Raw genomic sequence first — 23,050 nt, 5'->3', positions numbered from 1 at the left:
AGTCCCGCCTGGGAGCCCTTTTTTTAATCCCGATTAACCGGTTAATTTATCTTAATAATTGGCTAACTAATCGATTTTGAAAATAATCGTTAGCTGCACATCTAGATAAATGGTCACCCTACACCACGGATCCCCCACTAAACACCAGGGAGCCTCCACTGGCCACCAGGGAGCCTCCACTGGCCACCACAGAGCCCCCACTAACCACCAGGGAGCCCCCACTACCCTACAGCAGTCGTACACGCGCACAGAACACTGACTTTGACACTAACCTCCCACAGCTCACAGCCCAGAAGCATGGACAGCCAGCGGTGGTCTACAGTGGGTGTACCCGACATGGAGCGGAGTAAGGCCAGAACCATGTAGGAAGCCCAGTGGGAGCAGAGCACCATCCCCCAGCCAGTCACACCTTTCATGGACTTACTAGGAGTCCTCACATCTCCCAACCATTCACACTACTGTTACATGGATGGCAAAAGTGACAGACGGGCGGGGAGAATGCGGGAGGAGGCAGAGCGGGAGGGGGGCCAAGTTGCTGCACCATGGGCCTCTGGGTTGTACTTGCCCCCTGGGCTAAAATTTGCCAGTCAGCCCCTGCTCCCCAGACACCTAGTATACTGGTTTGTTAGCAGCAGAGCTCTTTACAGGTTCAGGGATGTGACACAGCACCTGGTATGATCCTGATACCTTAAGACTCCCTTGGGTGTATGCCCATGGTAGGAGTAAAGGATGCCTGGAATGTGACAAGTTCACTGGGATCTGCATGTGCCACTCACCAGGACATAGCTACTATGTTTCTTAGCTGCAAAACGCTTTCCAGGTCTGTGACTATGGTAAACCCCTAAAAGTTTAACATGCTAAATAATTAAATGCTTCATCGCCCACACCTGTGTAATACACGTGCTTACACTGCCTCTTCCCACCGTTCAGTGTGAGGTAGTTTTCTGCCACTGCTCTCCTCAAAAGGGTGACAGGTTTACCAACCATGTCTTTGCTGCTGCCTCATATATACTGGTATTGGTATTTGTTAAACCTACACTGGCTGTATAACCTCTTCTACTTCCACAGTTGGTTGTGAGTACCCCAGGTGATTCTAGTGTATATTTGACTTAGCTGTACCACAATATGTCAGATCCTAAGCCAGCCTCTTGGTCTTCTAGCAGCTCAGTGGCAGACTGCATATCCCATGGAGGAGGAATTTTGAAAAGGAGTGGGCTGTTCCCTATTGTGGATCCAGCCATTTCTTGCCTAAAAACCTCATTGTTCCTTTTGAGGACATTGCAGGGTTTAAACACCAAATTGATAAGCATTTGGAAACTCTTTCCAAGTCCTTGTTTTCCTTAACGCTATGCTGTCATGACAATTTTCCAGACCCTAGGGGTGTGATTTGTGGGAATATCTAAAGACCCCAAATCCATCCTTAGTGATTATTCAGTTTTGGAGCATTTACAACTGATGCCTTTTGTATTACACTAGTGTGTTGATGGATACTGGACATTGTCTGTCTCTATTCCAGAATGAGTCTCCTGTCTATTCATATCCAGAGGACGGTTTGGCTAAAACAATGGTCTGCAGAACAACAATATAAAAACCGATTGCTCTGCATGACTTTACATTGAGAATGTCTCTTTAGAGCTTCCCTCAACAACTTTATCAAGGTTGTCACTGGTCGTAAAAGTGCTTTATAACAAAAGAAACCTCTGCCTTCATCTAGCAAAACTAATTCTGCCTCTGACAGCAAAAAATAGTTCTTTTCATTTCTCCAAGACCTTACAATTGGAGCCCATATTTGGGACCCAGTTAATTTATTAATCCTTGGCTCCTAAGTCCTTCAACCTGTGGATAGACATGTGCACTGCCAAAAAATTTGTTTCGTTTCGTTCCGTTTTAAATTCGGATTTGTGTTATTTCGTTTTTTGGGATTCGGGTGTGAAAGTCAATTCGGATTCGGATGACAAGTCCTCCTCATGATGAGGGGATACCCCCACTTTCCAAATATGTCTATTAGCTTTTTTCCAGACACCTTGACCAACAGTATTTCTGATGCTTGGGTAAAATACACGGTCTCCAAGGGCTATAAGCTAGAGTTTTTATCTCTGCCAATAGTTCCTGTGGTCCAATCTGCCAACCTCTCCACAAAGAGTAACAGATCTCTATGATACTTGGCATGCCTATTAGGTCAAGAAGTCCTTGCCATTGTTCCTCAAGAGGAAAGGTTTCAAGGTTTTTACCTTTTACTTATTCACTCTTCCCAAACCAAAAGGGAGCAGCCACCCTTCAGCACTCTTCCTTTGAGTGCTAAAAGTTTGCATGGAATCCAACAGGTCAATCCCCCTCCATCCAGGAGACTATCTGACTTCTGTGGACATCAAAGATGCATACTTGCATGGCATCATCTTGGCAACACATCAACACTTCTTGCATTTTGCAGTGGGAACACAACGCTACCAGTTGGTTGCCATTCCTATGTTCTGCCTTCTGCACTGAGAGTGTTCATCGAGGTTCTAGTTCCAGTACTAGCCTTGTTACGTTCACAGGGAATTCCAATAGTGCGATACATAGACAATCTCATTAAGGGAACAGTCAGAGCAGACCTTGCAAGACAAGGTCAGCCAGAGTGTCCAGACTCTATGAAGGTTCAGTTGAATCCAGAGCCTCCAGAAGTCATCACTGGAATCAACTCATTGCTTGGTATACGAGGGTCTGATCCTGAATATGACTCAATCTAGAGTTTTCCCTCTACAAGGGAAACAACTTACTCTCTGGTCCCAAATATGGACCCTCCAGTACAACTCTGTGCCTTTGCATGAGAGTTCTGGGTCAAATGGTAACTTCCTTTGAGGCAGTTCCATATGACTAACTCTTCTTCAACTCAGCGTTCTGGCTGTGTGGGACAAGATGGTAATGGACTTACCTATTTGCCTGACACTCAGGACCAGGATGTCTGTGGCCTAGTGACTCAGCGACCCAGCCCTGGAATTGATCAAGTATTTTCTTAGACTTTCCTGGAAGATCCTTACGATGGATGCCAGTATGTCAGGCTGGGGTGGCTTCCTGGACCCTTTGACAGTACAGGAACCATTGTCACCAGTAGAAGATCATCTCCCTATCATCATACTGGACCTACGAGCAATTCTTCTGTCCCTTCAATGCCAGACTCCTCAAGTTTCAGACAGGCAACTCCACAGCAGTGGCATGCATCAAGCGTCACAGAGGAACCAGAACTCTCGCTGTGGAAAGAGAAGCAAAGCATATTCTATGTGAAGCAGAACTTCAAAATCCAGTTTTGTCTGCAGTCAACATCTTACTTTTCAAGTGTGGAAAATTGGCTAGCAGATTACCTAAACGGTAAAAGGTGTTCCAAGACCTGTGTCTCAGGTGACTGAAGCATTCGATGCACTGATGGCTCTCTGGCATCAGTAAAACCTTATCTATGCCTTACCTTTTCTTATCTGCTTTGGGGGATCAAAATTGGGTGCATTTCAGTGATTCTCATATCACTGAACAGGCCCAGAAGCATGTGGTACATCGACTTTATTAGACTCCCTATGGGCTCTTCCAGATTGTCTGGATCCTGTGTCCCAAAGGCCAGTTACACTGCTTCATAGTTGATGGCTTTAATGACATAGCTGTTGAAGCCTAGGTCCTAGAAGGGGTCTTTCTGGCTCAGTCATTCATATACTCCTGAAAGCTAAGAAGTTCTCATTATGCAAGCTCTACCATCGCACACATTGCCTGTTGCAGAGCAAGAAAATGTAATCCCCAGGAATACTCCCTGGAATGAATCGTGGCTTTTCTCCAATTCAGCCTGGAAAAAAGACAAATTTCTGCTCTTACAATTTTGTTCCAAAGACATCTTGCTGCACATTCCCTCATCAAGGCTGTTGTACAACATGTAACTCACATAGTTCCACCTGCACAGTCTACAGTGACTCTGTGGGAGCTAAACCTGGTTCGCTCAAAAACTGCCAATTGAAAGAGAGATAGCAGAGATAACCCCTTGTCTACTCTCACGCATAAAGTGGCTTTCTTTATTGCCATTATCATTATCTTCTAAAGAACCTTTTCTTATCCTTCATAATGATAAGGTTATCTTAAGGCCCAGAACCTCTTTTTTCCTGAGGTGGTCTCTACTTTTCACCTTAACAATGACACTGTCCTTCCATCTCACTATCCTGCTCCAGTTCAACATAAGGAGATATGCCTCCATCGCTTGGATGTGATTATAGCTGTTCATCGTTACCTCTCAGTCAGATCTTCTCTCAGATAGACTGAGGGGTCTATTCACAAAGCTGCCGAAGGATCTGGCCGTAGCTTCGGCCGATCCTTCGGCTGGCTTCGGCCCCAGGACCCCTTCGGTTCAGGAGAACCGAGGGGGTGCTGTACGGGCTATTCACAATAGCCCGTACAGCTCCCGATCACGGCCGAGCAGCTCAGTCGAGCGCTGAGCCGTGCTGAAAGCCGAAGCTGGCCGAGCGGCCGGCCATTGGCCGGCCGACAGCCTGCTTCTGACAGCTGGGCGGAGCCAGCTGTGATCTTACGGCTGGCTCCGGCCACTTTCAGAGAGATCAGCGTCCTGTCTCTCTTTGTCATTCCGGAAAGTCCCTGTAAAGTAGAGCCTGTTTCTTGTGTCACTATTTCCCAGTGGCTCTGGCAGGTCGTTTTTTAAGCCTATCAGCTTAAGGATAAGGTTTCACCTTTTCCATTCAAGACCCACTCAATGAGATCTGTCAGTGATTCCCAATATTTTCTAAGTTCTAACAGCTGGAAATTCAGGCATCTTCAGATGCAAGCTTTGGGAGTAGGGATCTACAGACAGCTCTCCAAGCTTGAGCTTTTAGCGATGTGTTCCTGTGTTGCTCCCCTTAGCTGGGCTGCTTTGGGTTGTCCCAATATTCATGACATCTACTGATCCTGTGCCCTTTGATGAACAATTAAGAAAACATGATTTTTGTACACACCATAAAATCCTTGTTTGGAGTTTACCAAGTTCCACCCCTTCTGTGTCCCTTGATGAACTCCAATAAAATGATTTTTCATGGTAAGTACAACAATTCTAATTTTGGTTTATCAGACCACAACACTTGTTTCCAAAATATGATTAATTTGCATGTTGTTCTGTGAGTAGATCACAGGTAAGGTTTCCTTTTGCGGACTCTTCCATGCTGTTCATATTTGTACAAGTAAGTCTGCACAGTGGGCTAGTGTACCACTATTACTATGTCTGCTAACCCTTTTGCATTGATATAAGGCCTTTACCATTTATATGAGGACTTTGCCATCAATGTGGGTGCTTTGATTTGCATGCATGGCCAGTTTACATAAATTATCTTCAGAGCTTTCCTTGGTTTCCCAACCTCGCCTTAACCTCTTTAATGACATTATGAATAGCAGAAACTGCAAGCAGTATTTTATATATACAGTATATGTTCTTATAGTCCTCCCTTGCTGTTTATAGAATCCATGGCTATCTAGTATAAGCACAAGTTATGAGAGGTTCCAAAGCCTTAAGAATTCAAAATTTTCTAGAATTGTTTTCAATACATGTGGATGTATTGAAAGACTTTAAATGTCAACTGATTTCAGTAAAGAGTAACACTAGTATATTGAATGGGAACTTTTATACATTCCCTATTCTATACCATCTGGCAAAACAGAGTTGTACTGATAATGCGTTGATGCTGCACTAGATTCTGGAGTAGAGAAAGTAATCTTGACTATTCTTTTCACTACAGGTGGAGAATGATGAACAAGTGTTGGCGACATTCTGTGGAAAGGAAAACACAGACACAGAACAAGCTCCTGGGAAGCAAGTAATCACATCCCCTGGAAACTTTATCAGCCTAACTTTTAGGTCTGATTTCTCAAATGAAGAACGATACACTGGCTTTGATGCTCACTATAGTGCAGTTGGTAAGGTCTCTTTAAATATAAAACTAGCTATCATAAATAATATTTATGGTTTACCTCTTGCCATTAAAGTGTTAGCATACCTAAAAATGTTCAGTTTTGTATATGTAGTATGTTGGTGGATTCATTCATCCACAATATTTTCTCAGCAGGGGCAGGATCTTTATTCCAGTTTTGAAGTTCATGAACTTGTTGTAAACATTATGAGGGACACTTAGGGGTCTATTCACGAAGCTGCCGAGGGCAGCCGAGTGAATGACCGATCTGAAGTGAAGTGAGCCGAACACTGTTCAGCTATTCACTTCAGGCTGGTACGGCTAATTTCAGCCGTACATCGGCTGAAATCAGGCGTACATCGGCTTGCTTCGTGTGGCTTCGGGTGGGCCGAACATGCTCAGCATGTTCGGCCGACCCGAAGTGCAGAAGGAGTTCGACTCAGCCATCCAACATCTGGATTGGACACAGCTGTGTTTCCCTCCTTGGCGGCCTGGAGCTGGAGACTGCCGGGGCGCCACGGAGAGTTTGGAGATCAGTGTCCCTGGTTAGTAGGTAACCAGGGACGCTGATCTCACTGCAAGTGGCCGGAGCCAGCCGTAAGATCACTACCCCTTACTCTGCTTGTTGGATTTTTAATTTATATTCCATTAAAAAATGCAGTAAAAAATAAGGCCATGCCTGCTGCCTGTGTGAGAATATATGGTGGAGCAAAGAATTTCAGCAGGGAGATTTTATCTTTATGGTTAAACAATTACAAATTTGCCCTCACTGAATCCATGTATCCTATTAAATGTAACATGGATTATTGGGACTTACTGTATGTTAGTCTTATTTACATTTCTAAACAGAATGTTTACTATATGTATCCTATTATAATTAGAGATGAGCTTAGGGTTCTGTTCGAGTATGAATTTGACCAAACTAAGAAATAAACAGTTTGTAAAAATGGTGAACTGATTTATGCCATAGGAGCCAATTAGCAATCATGCATTTCCTGGTCTTTGAACTGTGGTCAGGTTGCTTAAAAGGGCCAGTAATGGGGTTTTTCTTTTGTGCCAGCCCACTTCCTATAAAACTCAGGGTTAACAGTAGCCTTTTGTCAGTGTGTGTTGAGACTTGGAGTAGATAGGGACAGCTAACAGAATGTTTTCAGGCAGAGAAAGTTGCAGCTATACGTTGCTATACAATGCTATATAGACAGAGTCATACATTGCTATATATAGTGCTGCATGTGCTACATTACAGTGAACTGCAGTGTGGTGGGTTACATGGTATGTCATGTATCCCCTGTATTTACTACTGTATTGTGCTATATTACTGTGAATTGCATTGTGTTGGGTTAAATATGATTGTGTTACCACTCTTTGTCTTCTTTTTGTGTGTGTGTCAGCAACAACTTCTGCTCCTTTTTTTGTGTTTTTTTTTCTCAATGCCAGCTAGGCAAAATTGCTGTATAGCTGTTCCCATTCCAGCTGGTGCAGTCTGCCCCCTTCTGTGACTTTATTGTGCTTCGTATATACACAAAAGTTCCATGAGGCACGTAGTTTAACAAACGAGGCCTATGGCATATGCGGTCTGTAAAATAATCCTTCTATTGTAAAGTGGAACGCCAGGAAAACAAACCTTTTTTTACTTTTGATTGGTACAACTATGTTACCTCTAATGCTGGATGTATTACATCTAGATGGCTGCTGGGGATGCTAAAAATCGTTAAGTTCTGGCGTTCATAAGGTGAAGAAGAGATCAGTTCACTCTCATTCGCTATCCCCTCATTCATTCATTCATTCATTCTTTCATAAAATGTCTTGTTTTCTCTTCACAGTTTGTTATGCAGATTTGCATTAAGTTTCATTCTGTTCAGAAACATCTATATGCACCATTTTTTAGCATCATGTGTATGTGTATCATTTATCATCAAGTTGGCCATGCACCTATAGATTATCTGCAGATTGTCTATGGACACATAGAAAAAGTGCAACAGATTCCTCCATCTACCCTAAACTGTGTGGATGGAGGAATCTCCCACTGAGCTCAACTTCAGTATCTTGCTAGTCGGCCACGCTGGCTGTCAAAATACCTGAACAATCTGATTGGATGAAGGCATTGTTCAGGTATTTTGAGAGCCAGCGGGGCCAACTAGCAAGATACTGAAGCTCGGCCCAGTGGCAGATTCCTCCATCCACACAATTTAGTGTAGATAAAGGAATCTGTTGCCCTTTTTCCATCTGACCATAGAGAATCTGCAGAAAATCTATAGGTGTTTGGCCAGCTTTAGGCTAAGATCACACTTTTTTTATGGTGCATTTTGTTAATGCACTGAAAAAAAATTCAGATGTACCCCAACGTCTAAGAAAATGGGCATGCACCTTTTTAGCAGAGCCCCACATTGCACGTTATTGGATTGCTATGTGTTGCCTTGCTGTGCAATGCACATCTCTCAGCAAGGTGTGTTCAGAATCAATAACACTGCATTGCACCAATGCAAGTAACATGCATTGCCACACTCTAAGGTAATACATACATTAACACATGTGTTCCTGCAATGCAATAGTGCACACCAAACCTAAACAAAGTATTCAATGTCAAACATTTCAGACATTCTATTACAACTAAACTGTGAATGTACGGTATGTTCTGTTTGTACAGGTGATATGTAATCATTACTTTTTTCTAATATTTAATGCAGATGTAGATGAATGCATGGAGGGAAATGATGAGGATATGGTGTGTGACCATCATTGCCACAATTACATTGGTGGATTCTACTGTTCCTGCAGATTTGGCTATCTCCTGCACTCGGATAACAGGACATGCAAAGGTGTGACATAACAATTGTATGAATTTGTTTTTATAATGTGGTTTAATTGTGAATCGGCCAAAAATGCTGTGTCTATTCAAAAGTAGTAATCTTCATTGCTTTCAATACATTCTATCATTGCAAAAAATACAAAAGTTCCAGGTTTATCAAAAGGCCAAAGGCAGCCAAGTGAATAACCGAGCCGAAGTAAAGGGAACCGAACCCTGTTCGGCTACTAACTTCAGCCGTGTACAGCTTATTTCAGCCATACAGCGGCTGGCTTCGGCTCCCTTCTATTCCATGAGCCGAAGTGAAGAACCCATTTGACTAACCTGATCCAACATCTGCCATAGGGGCATATTCCAACATATTCTCATAGGGGCCGAACAGCAGTAAGTGAATAGCAGAATGCTATTTTCTCTTAGTTTCCAGTGTATTATATATTTTAAAGAATTTGTGATTGTCATATAATATTTCGATGTTAGTGTTCCCACTGTTACTATGGGTTTTACTATATAATGTCTGAGTTTGGTGATGCTTACCCATACTTTTGAAGTCTCTATTCTCCTTTTTTCTTATTTTTTTGTTTTAATGTGATTACATGGACTGTTTATTAGATATAGGTGTCCCTAAGTGTTTGTTCATGTCCTGTGTGGCATTCTATTTTGGTGGGGTTGGTGTTGGTTCACAACCAGCTATGACTAAGGCCGGGTAAGGCAGAAACACGTAAGGGTTTTTTTTTTTAAAGATGCATTTGATTTTCTTTGGAAGAGCACCATGTTCTGGTTCTGCAGTTTTTGGATGCAGTCTGGCCCTGCATCACCTGTTTTCCATATTCACATTCTCATCCACAACTGTAGGTCCTAAAGCCATGAAAGTAATTCTGCAGAGATTTAATACTGGTCTATGAGACATCATACTAATGAGTAGTCAAATCAGAGGAAGGATGGTTATTACCAATGCTTTTCTTGATTCAGACTTAATGCTCACCACTATGCAGAAAAATAATGAACTAGCAAAGGAGTATACAAGAAGAGCAGAAACCTCTGGTCTTATACAAAGATGCATTGTTACCCACTGACTATTACCTTTAAAGTTGAACTCCAGGCAAACAGCTAAATATGCAGATGAAATAATACTGTATGTGGGAGCTATTTTATCTGCAAAAATATTTGCCTTGCTGTCCATCTAGTACTGATACTTACAGCATATCCATGTTTTGCAGCATTGAAACACAGCAGACTGGCTCCTTGCTGCTTCTTCCTTTCCCGATCTAAGCTCTGCTGTACAGGGCATTGCAATAAGTTAACACCAGGTCAAAGGCTTGCATTTCTCAAATACATTTAATAATGAATTAATTAATACGGAGCTGCATTCATCTGTGTCTTTTATATCTGTCTGGAGTTCAGGTCTAATGCTCTATCCATACCTGACATTTTAGCGCTGAATGTGCACTGATTCACCTGCTGGTATCTTATATCACTCAAAGGCTCCAAAGGCAAAATTGCTATTTCAGACACCTACCAGTCAAAAAGTGTAAAGTGTCTTACAGCTAGACCCTTCAAGGATTCCCCAATAATTTGTTAATTCTGAACTATATTGAAGACTTAAGGGGCATGTGACACCATCATCATGCTTTGTAACAACAGTGAAAGTCAGTCAGAAATGGAAACCCTTGTTGGGATATCTTGAAAAAATATATGCATATCCAAAATTGCATTCAGTAAGAGGCGATTGGCTTTTACTTTTGGGTAGAGTTAAAAAACATTTTAAATTCAAGCCATGCAACATATGCCAGGATCAGCAAAATCTAAACTGACAAATTAGCATACGTTGATGTTATTTAGTCATTTAACATCATTGTGAAGAGTTATTGGAAAAGTGTTCAATATGATTGCCAAAGTAGTACTGTAATCATTTTACACAAATTATTAGGATTTAATGGGAAATTTTAACCATTTTAGGTTCATTTTATTACATTTTTTTTTACAATATATATTGTATTGTTTTACAAATACATGTTTAATATTTTACAAATGATTGCCAGAACACTATCTGTTAGCAAAAGAAACAGCACAGCAGATGAAGTTTGCTTAGAGGCTCTATTTGTATGACTGAAACCTCAAAGTCTAAAAATGAATGAATTAATGAATCACAGAAGTCTGTAAACAACACCTGCCAGCTGGATAGAAGATTACATGACAATGTAGTGTTTAATATTTATCTGAGATATACCTGACCTGTAAAGAAATAAAATATGTAGAAACCTCTATACATTCCCTAATGTGTAATACTTATTATTGTTCTATACAGAAAGGAAATATTTGGGTATATTTTTTATAACTAAATTGTCCCTGGAGTTTGAATAATAACAGTTTGTAACATACTTCCACACATCTGGCAGTTTCTTTCATTGCTCAAAAGTGTTTTTGCGTTTTATTACCATCTTCTCTTCCCCAATAAGCAAATGTCCTAAACTACCTGTGGTAATGACACTGGCTTTGCTGTTGTTATAAATTATTATATATGTATTTATTTATTTATTTACAGTGGAATGCAGCGATAATCTGTACACACAAAGGAGTGGAACAATTGCAAGCTCAGATTATCCTAATCCATATCCCAAGAGCTCTGACTGCTTGTATAGAATTGAGCTGGAGGAAGGATTTGTGGTCAATCTTCAATTTGATGATAGCTTTGATATTGAAGACCACCCAGAAGTGTCTTGTCCTTATGATTACCTAAAGGTACAACATTAGTTCTTGCTGTGTTCACATTTCTATCTTGGCAATATCTCTGGTTGACAGATTAAACCTACAGTATAGTATGTATGGATTGGTGAAATTAAGGGGTCTACTCACTAAGCTGTCGTAGGCAGCCGAGTGAATGACCGACCTAAAGCGAAGTGAGCCGAACGCTGTTTGGCTATTCACTTCAGGCTGGTACGGCTGATTTCAGATGTATATATCTGCTGAAATCAGCCATACATCGGGTGGCTTTGGGTCGGCCGAACATGCTCAGCATGATCGGCCAACCCGAAGTGCAGAAGGAGTTCCACTCAGCCGATCCAACATCTGGATCGGCTAAGCCGAACCTCCGGCTGAGCGGCATTCGGCTCGGCTGTTCAGCTCGGTCCCTCTGTGGGACCGAGCAGAACAGAAAATAAATTATTTTCTTTTTCTATTCTGACACGGCTATTCTGGGAACCAGGGACGCTGATCTCTCTGCAAGTGGCCGCAGCCAGCCGTAAGATCGTGGCTGGCTCTGTCCAGCTGTCAGAAGCAGGCTGTCGGCCGGCCAATGGCCGGCCACTCGGCCAGCTTCGGCTTTCGGTGCGGCTCAGCCGAGCCGAGGCATATGCGTTCGACTGAGCCGCTCGGCCAAGTTCGGGAGCTGTACGGGCTATAGTGAATAGCCCGTACAGCAGCCCTTCGGTTACTGAACCGAAGGGGTCCTGGGGCCGAAGCTAGCCGAAGGATCGGCCGAAGCTACGGCTAATAAGTTTTTATTTTCCCAAAATTTCCCCCAAAAATCAGGCAATTTCAGCAAAATTTTGCCATTTTTGCAGAATGAAATAGAATCAATAGGGAAAATGACATTAATCTAGTTTGTGGTGTTTTTACTCTTTTGCACCAAAAGAGTAATCTATAAATGCCATTTAGGTACTAATAACAAATATGTCAAGAAAATGCAGTTTCTCAAAAGCTCTCAAGTTGCTCAAACTCTCAATGAACAAATGATAATTAATATATACTGTTATAATTTGGAGTAGTAGTCTGTTTACAAAGGAATTATTTAGTTTTGATGAAAGTTTAGGTTAGCTATTATGAAGATCTGAAGGTATGAAATAGCAACAGCAATATCTTCCTATCTCTTCCCCTTGCTAAACCTAATGGTGTGTCTGGCAATGTGCTGGAAGAGTCCCTACTGAAGTAAAAAAAACATGACAGCATGTATTCCTTATAGGCAGGACTTTATTTTTATTTTTTACAAAGGCTTTATTTTTACAGAAAATGTTCAAGAACAAGTTACAGAAAAGTATAAACAATAATATAAATGGATAACAAAGAAAAGAAAAAGGCTCCGCTGTATAGGGGCCCCCAAAATAGTAAACAATACAGCACTGTGCAGAAGTCCTGAGAGGTACAAGGAAATAAAGCCAGCATAGTTTCCATATCATCAATAAATGCAACACATGTATGCTGAGGCAAGTGTAATAAAGACTATCGGATCCCCACTATGCGGGAAGAGGAAATCAAGTTAATTAACAGAGAGAATGAAAAGAAGGAAAAGAGAAGAAAGAGAGATTTTTAATCTACACATTTAGACTAAATAAGAAAAAAAATCTTGCCATTGTGTGACTTGTGTCTCATTAGATCAAAGCTGGAAAAAAAGAATTTGGTCCAATATGTGGAGATAAATCACCAGGAAGAATAGAAACGGAGAGCAACAGTGTCCAGATCTTGTTTCACAGTGATGGCTCTGGAGAAAATGGAGGATGGAAGCTGTCCTACTCAGTCACAGGTAGGACTCCTTATCTATTTTGATGTTCTTTATGTTTCAGCTCTAGAGAGCTTTTCTAAAACAACAACATGAGTAGCCTGTTGTCAAATCAAATAGTCAAGTGTTGTAATCATGATAAGCTAGTTTTTGAAAGCAGTTAACAAAAAGTGAAGGAATCATCAAATTACTGGAACTTGTCATTTTAGGAATTTCATGCCCTGATCTCCAGGAACCCTTAAATGGAAAAATTGAGACTTCTCAATCAAAGTACACTTTTAAAGACCAAGCTGTGATTACATGTATCCCTGGCTATCGAGTTCTAAAGGTGGGTAGTATTTATTAAAACCTTCATTTAAACACTTCAATAATCCTGTAGATCAGTGGTTAGTGGAAAAATAAAATGTAACTTCAGCCAAAAGATATTCTTTTAATTTTGAGTAGGGCCTTTCAGAGAGATTTTTACTTACGTCCTGCCTATGACCACTTTCACTGGGACAGGAAATGAGGGGAGTCTTCCCAGTGTGGACAATGACAACAATAAAATAAACTGACACAGGTTTTAATCTTCCCCTGCCCTACTAAACAACTGTGTTTCTGTTGCTGCTGTGTTTTAGGTGCACCAATTTTCCTTCATTCTTTGTCTCGGTGGCCACCATCACTGGAGATTAGTGGTTGGAAAAATAAAATGTAACTTAATCCTCACCATATTCTTTTAATTTTGAGTAAGGACCTGATGTATGTGGGAGAGATTTCCACTTACGTACTGCCCTAGGGACCACTATCACTGGTACAGGAAGTAAGGGGAATCTCCCATTGTGGATGCAAACAAACAAATTGACAGAGGATCTAACCTTTCCCTGCCCGACTAAAAAAAATTGTGTTTCTGTTACTGCTGTGTTTCTGGAGAATATATTTTCCATCACTCTTTGTCTCAGTGGCCACCATCACTGGAACCAGAAGTGAGGGAGAATCCTCCTCAATGAGAAAAAAATGAACAGAAGTTGTAAGCAATCTTCATATAAAGCCAACCTTGGCTAGTGTTCCACTTATTTATTATAAATAATCATAAGATATTAGCCATGTTCCCAGACTGCAGAGCCTAATAAATGTAATTGGCATGTTTATAAGCTATTGCTGTAGCATTTAAATAGGATTGGCAGCCATTATTTCTTACATACAATTTAATAAGTTCATTGACTCTTCTGTAAATAAAGGATCGGGATTTAGTCTATACTTCTTTATTTAAATTGAACTAGGAATTAGGTAGATTTTTTTAAATGTGCTTATCGCCTTCTGTAGATAATATTGAGATGACCTATCAGTACGGTTTAACAGTCACTCTAGAAATGTGTTAATCTTTTGTGAGTATGAGTCAGGGTTATTCAGGACTAGTGAAGAGCTGGGGTTCGGTCCAAACTTCAGTTTGTCTGAGCCTCTATGAAAACTGTCAGTGCTGGCCCAGCCAGTTGCAGCCACGACATTCCCTATCCTGCAGCTGCATGGAAACAAAAGGATGGGATACTGGTGACATCACTGATTTTATATTACCACATGGCAATTTTGGTCAATGACACTGACCTAACATGGTCATGTGGCTATATATAAGGTTAATAATGTGACCAGCATCCCAGCCCCTTGTTTACATGCAACTGAGGGGCAGGGAATGCCCTGGCCACAGCTGATTGGTCCAGCACTCGCAGCTTCCTTTCAGGTTCGAACTCAAGTTCAGACAGATCCTGATCTCATACCTATTCAGGACTACTCAGCATTGCTGTGTCTACATTTTCAAAACATTTTAATTTTCATTGTCATTCTTAACTAGGACAATGTTGAGATGGACAGTTTCCAGATTGAGTGCAAGAAAGATGGAACATGGAGTAACCAGGTGCCAAGATGCCAAAGTAAGAGACTGCAGGTTTTTCATTGACTTCATATACTGCCTTATAATGCTTGTTTTAACCTGTAAAACTGGACAGTATGCGGTATGATGCAGTACAGAGATATCCCAGTTTATATACTCACCTTTGCATTCTAAGAAATTGTGTTTTTTTATAGCAATCAATCAGATCCTTTCGGAGCTGATCAAATAATATCCATAGATACTTTTTTTCCGCTAGCAGTTTTTTAGTGCTACATTTGTTTACACCTATTTTTTTGTCTTCTGTGCCTTTTTTTCTTTTGCTGTCTAAAAGAAAGAAAATTCTTTAAAGTTTTATGTCATCTATACTCTGGTGGTGGATTTTCTGCATGTATCCTGTTTGCATGAATTCTAATTTCCCTTTCCTCTTTTTTCTCTCTCTTTCTAAAATCTACAATTTCCCTCTTACTCCCCCCGTTCTTACAAAACTGCAGAGATGGATTTCAGGATGAGCTGAAGACTGGAATATGAACAAGCTGCCGCTGGCCTATTATCATAGGCCTCAGTGTTTCAGAACAATTTGTACACCTCTTATAGTAACAGCACAAGACAAAAGTGTGTCACAACAAGCTACCGAAGGTTTTCCCGAAAAGAGTGTGGCCCTGCAAAAAGCAGCCAGCTCCTGCTTCAGCTTCAGCCCGTTGCTCCCATTAAATACTCACAGCACATTTGCCAGAGGAAGCAATTATTATTGAATAGCCTGGACAGTCTGTCTGCTGACTGACTATCCTAATAAAGTGCCATTTGCATATCCCTAGCATGATCTTTAGTATTCAAACAGCTTTCCTTCTGATAAAGACTGAAATATTTTTCCAGGCACATTGACAGTAACCGTGTCTCAGAAAATACCTTATGTGTCTTTAGGATAATTTGAAACCTTTTTGGATGTACTGTATATTATTTAATAACATGCAGACAGTAATGGTGTGCAGTAGTTGTGGGCTTTTTCCCGCACACTATTGCCATTGGTACAAACTCTTTTTTTATGTTACAGTATTATAAATGGTAATATTTTGGGTTCTTATTTTATTTTATTTATAAGATATAAACACACTATATGTTGCATATTTTTGTTCTTATTTATCGGTAATTACAGATATTGGCACAGTTTAAACCTGTAAATAGTTTGCATTTCTATGTATCCACTTCATACACTAAACAACAGTTGCACAAAACAATTGAGATCTGGGGACATAGAATGTGAATAAAATATCACTTTGAATAAATCATTTAAAATCAACCAAATATTCGCAAAAATGTATATACTAAATACACTGAGGCTTCAACATTTGTAGAAACAATACTTACAGCTTGTAGTAATAATATATCAAATATGTATTTCAATTTTTGGAGCAAAGTCATATACGTCTTATGTGTTTTCATACACATGGCGCATGGTACTGTGGAAAACGGATACCTCCCAATATCAGGTGTGGACCCAGAAGTATTCTTCAAGCTGTGATGAAAAGAGACCACAATGCTACCATACCCGTTAGTGAGATATAGCTATAGCAGTAAGTGAGCCAAACTTGTATGTAGAGTTCTCCCCAGAGATCACACGCACAGTTTTACAATTACTGAGTGGGCATGTGATGGCAAGAACCAAAAAAAAGGTTGTTACTGGCTGGTCAAACACATAGCATGCTAATGACCTAAAGAAACAGCTTGGTTGTGTCAATTGCTTAATTACCAAATGACAAATAGATAAATGGATAGGGGTTGTTCACACCTAATCCAGTGCGGTGCGATTGCAAAAAATAGTGCACCACGGGCATTGCTGTGCCACGTGTTCTGGTGCAGGCGATCAAAGGGAGGCTTAATTATGCGATCCAGTGCGTTCCAGCCAACGCACTGGATTAGGTGTGACAAGCCCTTATGTTGTAGATATAAAGAAAAGCAACAGTATGTCCAAAAGAATGATGCTTTAATACAGGCACTGGTACCTTGAATGTTCATGTGCAAAATAGTAAAATCCACTCACAAAGTATCATTGCTAATGGAAATGGCAGTAGGATTCAAATATATGCTAAATTGGAAGCAACCCAAAGTTGTATTTAAAGGAACAGAGATTGCATGCACAGATATAATACTTTCATATTGGTATCTTTATACCTCCCAATTACCCCTCATTTGGAGGCACTGTCCCTCTTTGGAGCCAAATCCCTCTGTCCCTTTTTTCTCCTCAGTTGTCCCTCTTTTAGGTCTGATGCACAGATATCTATGAAACTGTTCTATTTCACTACAAAAGTTATTCTGCACCAAAACCTTAATCCTATCTCTTAAATATTGTGTTTTCTATTTTAAAGAGCCAGTGTAATGAAAAGTAATAGTGTAAAACAATAATTCTAAATTTTACCAAACTTTTTGGTCATAAAAAATCCATAACTACTGGTGTGGCAGGGGTGTGTCTATTACCTAATACATTGTGCTGTAAGGTATGTATCTTGAATGTCCATGTACTGGTAAAGCTCAGTCACAAAATCGGTAATGGAAACCACAGCTGGATTCATTATATGTTGAAAAGGAGACATTCCCTACAAACTGATCCTACTGCATAAAGCATGGAATGTGGATATGGACACAAGTAAACCTCTGCCCTGTGTGCTCAGTAGTGTTTAGACATACTCAGACAAGCTCCCGGGAATAATGCATTCATATATAACTGCTAGTGTAGCTTGCATCCACGTGCTGGCACAGCCTGGTCATAAAGTGTTGTTGGCAATAATACCACAGTAGATGTGTATAGGACGAGGAATACCTCCTTCAGATAAATCCTGCTTCATGTAGCACAAATGCTGATATTGATAAGTAAAGCTCAGTCTTGTATACATAGCAAAGTGCAAATGCACTCAAATATTCAGTATCACCAGAATATAGCTGAATCTTGGCAAAAATATTATACACTCAGTAAAATGCACAATATGATGAATTTGGATGGATCTCAACCACCGCTGGTGTTACCAATGGATCCATGTAAGCTGTGGGTGGCCAATGGTCTCACATGGCGGCAGTAAAGAAGGGAGGAAAGCCTGGTTGAGCACTCTGGGCCCTCATAAAATGTGGGGGCCTGTTAAGACTATTTGCTGTTTGATATATTATTACTTTGGGTTGTAGTTTTTCTTTTAAAGATTATATTTATTTGAAACATTTTTAGGTTAAAAAATACAAAAATAGAAAAAGCAATGCACACAAACAACGAAGGGCCAAAACCCATGTATCTCCAGAATACTTTGTACCAATGATAACAAGAAACACAGGTCAATAGTATACGGGTAAAGCATTGTTAAGGCAAAGGTGATTGATAAATGTAATGCAAGTGAACACTCCAGCCCAAATGAATAACTAAAAGTGACCATAATAAACCTGTCTGGCAGTACCCAAGTAAATACATGAGAAGGAAACGGCCCAACAATAGGAAAGGAAAAAAGGGAAATGAGGAAGATAAAGAAAGAAGAAAGAGGGTGCGATCACCAGCCCTGGGTCGCCCTAAAGAGACACCCCGCACAAAGAGGCATTGAGTTAAACAGTCAAAAGACTACAAAATTGATCAGTAGTACAGACGTGTAACCAGAGGCTCCAAGTAACATAACATTTTTAATTGCGTTGATAAAGTTCCGGGCTTTAGTTTTTTTATGCAACCTGTGCTAAGACCTCAGCATGTTTTTATAAATTTACGTGCATGATTGCTTGATTTTAGGAGGTTCTTTAAAAGTGATATTTTATTCACAGTCTATGTTCCCAGATCTCAATTATTGCTATTGCCATACATTTGACGTGTATTCAAATAAAATAATTAAAATACAAGGTAAAATGAAGACTAGCTGTGTGAAATTCATCCATTAATACCATATCTATATTTGCATTTGCCCTGAAATTAAATCATGTGCCTACTGAAAACAATGTTGTTCCATTTACCATAACATGCCTTTACTTGGTACTAGTCAGATTACATATACTGCTTGCCCCCAATTGATTTAAAATAGTTTTATATGCGGTAATCCCATAAAGTAACCCTAACAATGAATGTTTTCTTATTTGCTACCTTTTCTTACCTTGATTTACAGAATAATTAGTATCTATGTTGTAAAGATAACAACTAGGCAGGGCTAGCCTGCTCAGTCTACAAAAATGCTTTGTGCTGTCAGCGCACAACAGGACCAAGGAGCTGAGTGTTATGGCAGGTCATCAGGAATTTTCTGTATTTTCAGGGTCTTTAGAAGGAAAACATATTAGAAAATGTGGATGTATTGCAAAGATGTACTGAATATGTTTTTTTTTTTTTTTTTATGTATTTATTTTTGCCCTGACATACACTTTACATGGCTGTTGAACCACAATGATACATAGTGATCCAGCTCTTCAAGCACCAACGACCTATGCCAGTTTAAGACTGCAGTGTAGACTGAGCTTCTTTCTGAACATGCAGGTATTTAAGCTATTTCTACAATATTAGGAGATGAAAACTGGGAAGAAAGGGACAGAGCTGAAACTGAGAAGCTTCCATTAATTTCATACCCCTCTACGCCCGTAGATATTGATTTTGTGCAGTGTCATTGAGGCTTAAGACCTCCCATGTGATTTGTAATTTTTGAGTGATTCAGGAGAAATTAGAGTCCGACTTATCAGAAGCAAGACTAACGTTTAAGCAATACCCTTCCTAGGAAAACCCTGCTAACTAATTTGAATATATGTCAAACAGACAAAGTGAAACAAAACTCTGCTGTTCAAGTAGAGATTTTATGCCAAAAGTAATAAAGCAGACTCACCTCTTGCCAATAAATTAAAATGCTTCAACACATACTCTCCTTCCTTCTAACTTTAAACTAGAACCAGTCCCAGCCCTAGCAACCCAATTAAAATTATAGAAGATTGTAAGTAGGTTTTTAGTTGGCGTGTATTAGAGCAATAAAGAACAAGGAGAGCAAGATTTCACACCCCAAATAGATTGACTAGAAAGAAATGCGAGGAGTAGATTCCACTTTAAGGTATGCAATTACCAAAAGGGGAGGGGCTTTTAAGAAATACTATAAACTCTCCAATTGTATAAAAAATATGAATTCATTTATTACATAATTGGAAATGAACAAAGTTGAAACATAATTGGTCTATTTTGCATGCAGTAGATGTCACATCAAGTCAACAATTATTAAAATAAGGCATAAAAGAGAACTCATTCAGATAAAACCCGACATGTTTCGCCCAAATGGGCTCTTCAGGGAAATTTATATATCCTAAATAAGAGAGAACCCATGTGAGGCAAATTGGAGACTGCATTCATATATGGAACAAGCATATACAGACACACATTATGGTATCATGGATATTAGCAAGCTTACATGGAGGAGTCCAAAAGGACCGTCAGTCGACACCACTACATGAGGTGGAGGGGGCCAAGTGTTTTCAGGTGTGTTTTCCCTCTATTCGAATAAAATTAGTCACGCATGGAAATCGTGTCAGGAGAGCAAGGCAGCAACAACAATCGAGGGCAACTCACCACACCACACACTCTCCCACACACAGGACCTTACGCAAGCTCAGACTTTGAAACCTAACAAACCAAACAGGCTCCAGGAATCAACGTAAAATGGCTGCATTAAGAACATGGAGTCACATTTGTAAATGTGACTCCATGTAGGCAAAAGGATAGTTCCTTGGTGGGTGAGATCCACAATAAAATGAAATAATGGGTCTCCCTGTCTTTCCTCTATAAGAAACCTCTATTATGGATCAGCACACCAGCACACCTTCAGTTGGTTTAAAGCCTTGGTTCTCAACTGGTGGGTCGTGACCCAAAAGTGGGTCATGACTCCATGTTCAGTGGGTCACCGCATGCCTTCCACTTTTCTAGGTGAGAGGCTCGTCAGCCTCCCCCTAGCGCAGCACTGTCAGTTCACACGCCAAGCAGCCATTCAAAATATGTTGCCCGGTGCTGAGTGTCAGCTTGAGGTGGGGTGGGGTGGGGTGGGGCTATGGCCGCAAAGGAGCTCTATCCATACGTGCATTGATTACAGCTCCCTCATGTGTCTTGTAGAGGTGCCTAGACCAGAGTGACGTCACATTCTGGCTCCCGCCACCTCTACGGGGCGCGTGAAGGGAGCTGCACAAGCAATGCACATATGGTTGAAGCTCCATCACAGCACAGCAGCCCACATTGGACCCCAGGCTGAGGATCCACTCTAGTTCTCGTAAGAGAGGGAGACTGGGTGGATTTCAAAAAAAGAAAACAAAATTGAAGTGTGTATGTGTGTGAGATTGTGTATGTCGGTCAGTGTTTTTAAGGGGCCAGTCACATTAGTACAGTGCATTAATCACACAGTCCCGTGCGATTAACACATTGTAACATGCAAAATAGCACCTACTGCAAATTCTGGTGTGGGAGGTGTGTTGCATTGCCATTCATTTGAATGGCACCCGAAACGCACCTTCCACCCACAGTTTGATCGCCCGCACCGGAAGGCTGGGTACCGCAATGTTGTGTGTTCCAGTTCGGTGCAGCTTGGGTCATGACTTTATGACCAAGGACAAATGTGGGTCCTGAGGTTACACAGGTTGAGAACCACTGGTTTCAACTGTTTTACCTTGCATAAAATATCCAGTAACAATATACACATGCATGCAGCAAAATATTTTATAGTGTCAAACAGTTCAGACAATAGATTTGAATCAGCTATACAGATGACTATATATCAGCAATGGATGTGCTGACAACAGTCTCCTTACACAGAATAAATGTTAGAACAGAACTTTGTCTCAGTCCCAATGTACCCGGGTACCTAACCAACTGTACAGTGGTCCAAACTTTGGTTAGCCAACAATAGGGCCAATGAACTTAGTGTTAAGTGTGATCAATAAACATAGGCTAGAGGCCTCTCGCCAATCCAAGTGGGAGATGCGTATCAGGGATGTCCCACACATCAGCTCACTTGATAGGGAAAGATCAGCAGGCTCTACAGGTAGAAAAAGATTAGGTCATCCAACACAGCGTCTGCTCGTCACGACTGAATCCCCGTTCCAGATCACTGCATAGTGGTCTTTGATGTCCCTCCTATCGGTTCACTCGATCAACTGGCAGGCTGTCATGAAACGCTCGTCCCTCAGCCTACTAGCAGGGCAAACAGGGACGCAGGAAGCAGGCACAGGAGCCTTCTCACTCACAGCAGCTACACACGCCCTGCCTTCACAACCTCTGCCTGGGGAATGAAACTAGACATCCTTCTGCAGCCAGAGTGCACTCCCCTCTTCACTCACAGCATTCTGGGATATGTATTCCTGAACAGTAAATCCTGCTAACATCTTCCTAGGCAAAGAACTCATGTCCCACAAGTCTCTTCTAGCACAAACCCCGGTCACTTGCAACATCGGGTTTGCCTTAAAGGGGCCAGTGCCACAACAGTGCTAAATATGCATAATTGTATGTTCTGCAATAAGTTTGCTGCGACTAATCTCTTGTGTTGGAGATACTTCTCGTTACTTACTGTACAAGATTTGTACCTCTTTAAATCCTTAAAGTGGATTTCCACTTTTGCTGTCAAATTTGAGAAAACCCCTGCTATATGTTTGTTGTGTGTTCCTATTCACACAGCATATTTTTTTAAATATATGTCTTACCTATTAGATGTTTTGTTGCAGTAGGCAACATGGCCGATTACTGTTTTTTCTCAGCACATTTACAGTGTCCTTATAGAAATACTGGGGACTGAAATTTGAGGATTGTGTTTCTCTCATTAACTTAATTAATATACAATGAAACCCCTCACAACCCCTCCTAACAAAGAAGAAGAAGCAAGTATACATGTTAACCCTTAAAAAGCCAAGAAAACCTAACCCAAGTAAAAGCAATTTAAACTGCAAACTGCACTGTTTTTTAACTAATGCTATGTCAATGGGAACATATAACATATATAAAATAGGTGTTATCCCAATTT

General features: G+C 40.7%; 1 protein-coding gene across 2 annotated transcripts in view; it reads left to right on the top strand.

Annotated features, from left to right (window-relative positions):
- The window catches only part of MASP1 (mannan binding lectin serine peptidase 1), a 98,809-nt gene that overhangs the window by 27,239 nt on the left and 48,520 nt on the right, over nucleotides 1–23,050 (top strand). Inside the window, exons 3-9 of one of the 2 annotated variants that reach the window (XM_018561578.1) lie at nucleotides 5,736–5,913; nucleotides 8,594–8,725; nucleotides 11,255–11,451; nucleotides 13,081–13,228; nucleotides 13,414–13,532; nucleotides 15,030–15,108; nucleotides 15,560–15,891. In XM_018561578.1, the coding sequence (XP_018417080.1) occupies nucleotides 5,736–5,913; nucleotides 8,594–8,725; nucleotides 11,255–11,451; nucleotides 13,081–13,228; nucleotides 13,414–13,532; nucleotides 15,030–15,108; nucleotides 15,560–15,582 (876 nt within the window). In that variant the 3' untranslated portion in view covers nucleotides 15,583–15,891. Of the gene's footprint in view, nucleotides 1–5,735; nucleotides 5,914–8,593; nucleotides 8,726–11,254; nucleotides 11,452–13,080; nucleotides 13,229–13,413; nucleotides 13,533–15,029; nucleotides 15,109–15,559; nucleotides 15,892–23,050 lie in introns of those variants that run through there. The other variant, XM_018561577.1, reaches the window with a different exon arrangement.

The sequence above is a fragment of the Nanorana parkeri genome, unplaced genomic scaffold (genome assembly GCF_000935625.1).
Source record: "Nanorana parkeri isolate BGI_ZX_2015 unplaced genomic scaffold, ASM93562v1 scaffold531, whole genome shotgun sequence".
Taxonomy (NCBI): Eukaryota; Metazoa; Chordata; class Amphibia; order Anura; family Dicroglossidae; genus Nanorana; species Nanorana parkeri.
This window is presented reverse-complemented; position numbering and strand designations above follow the sequence as displayed.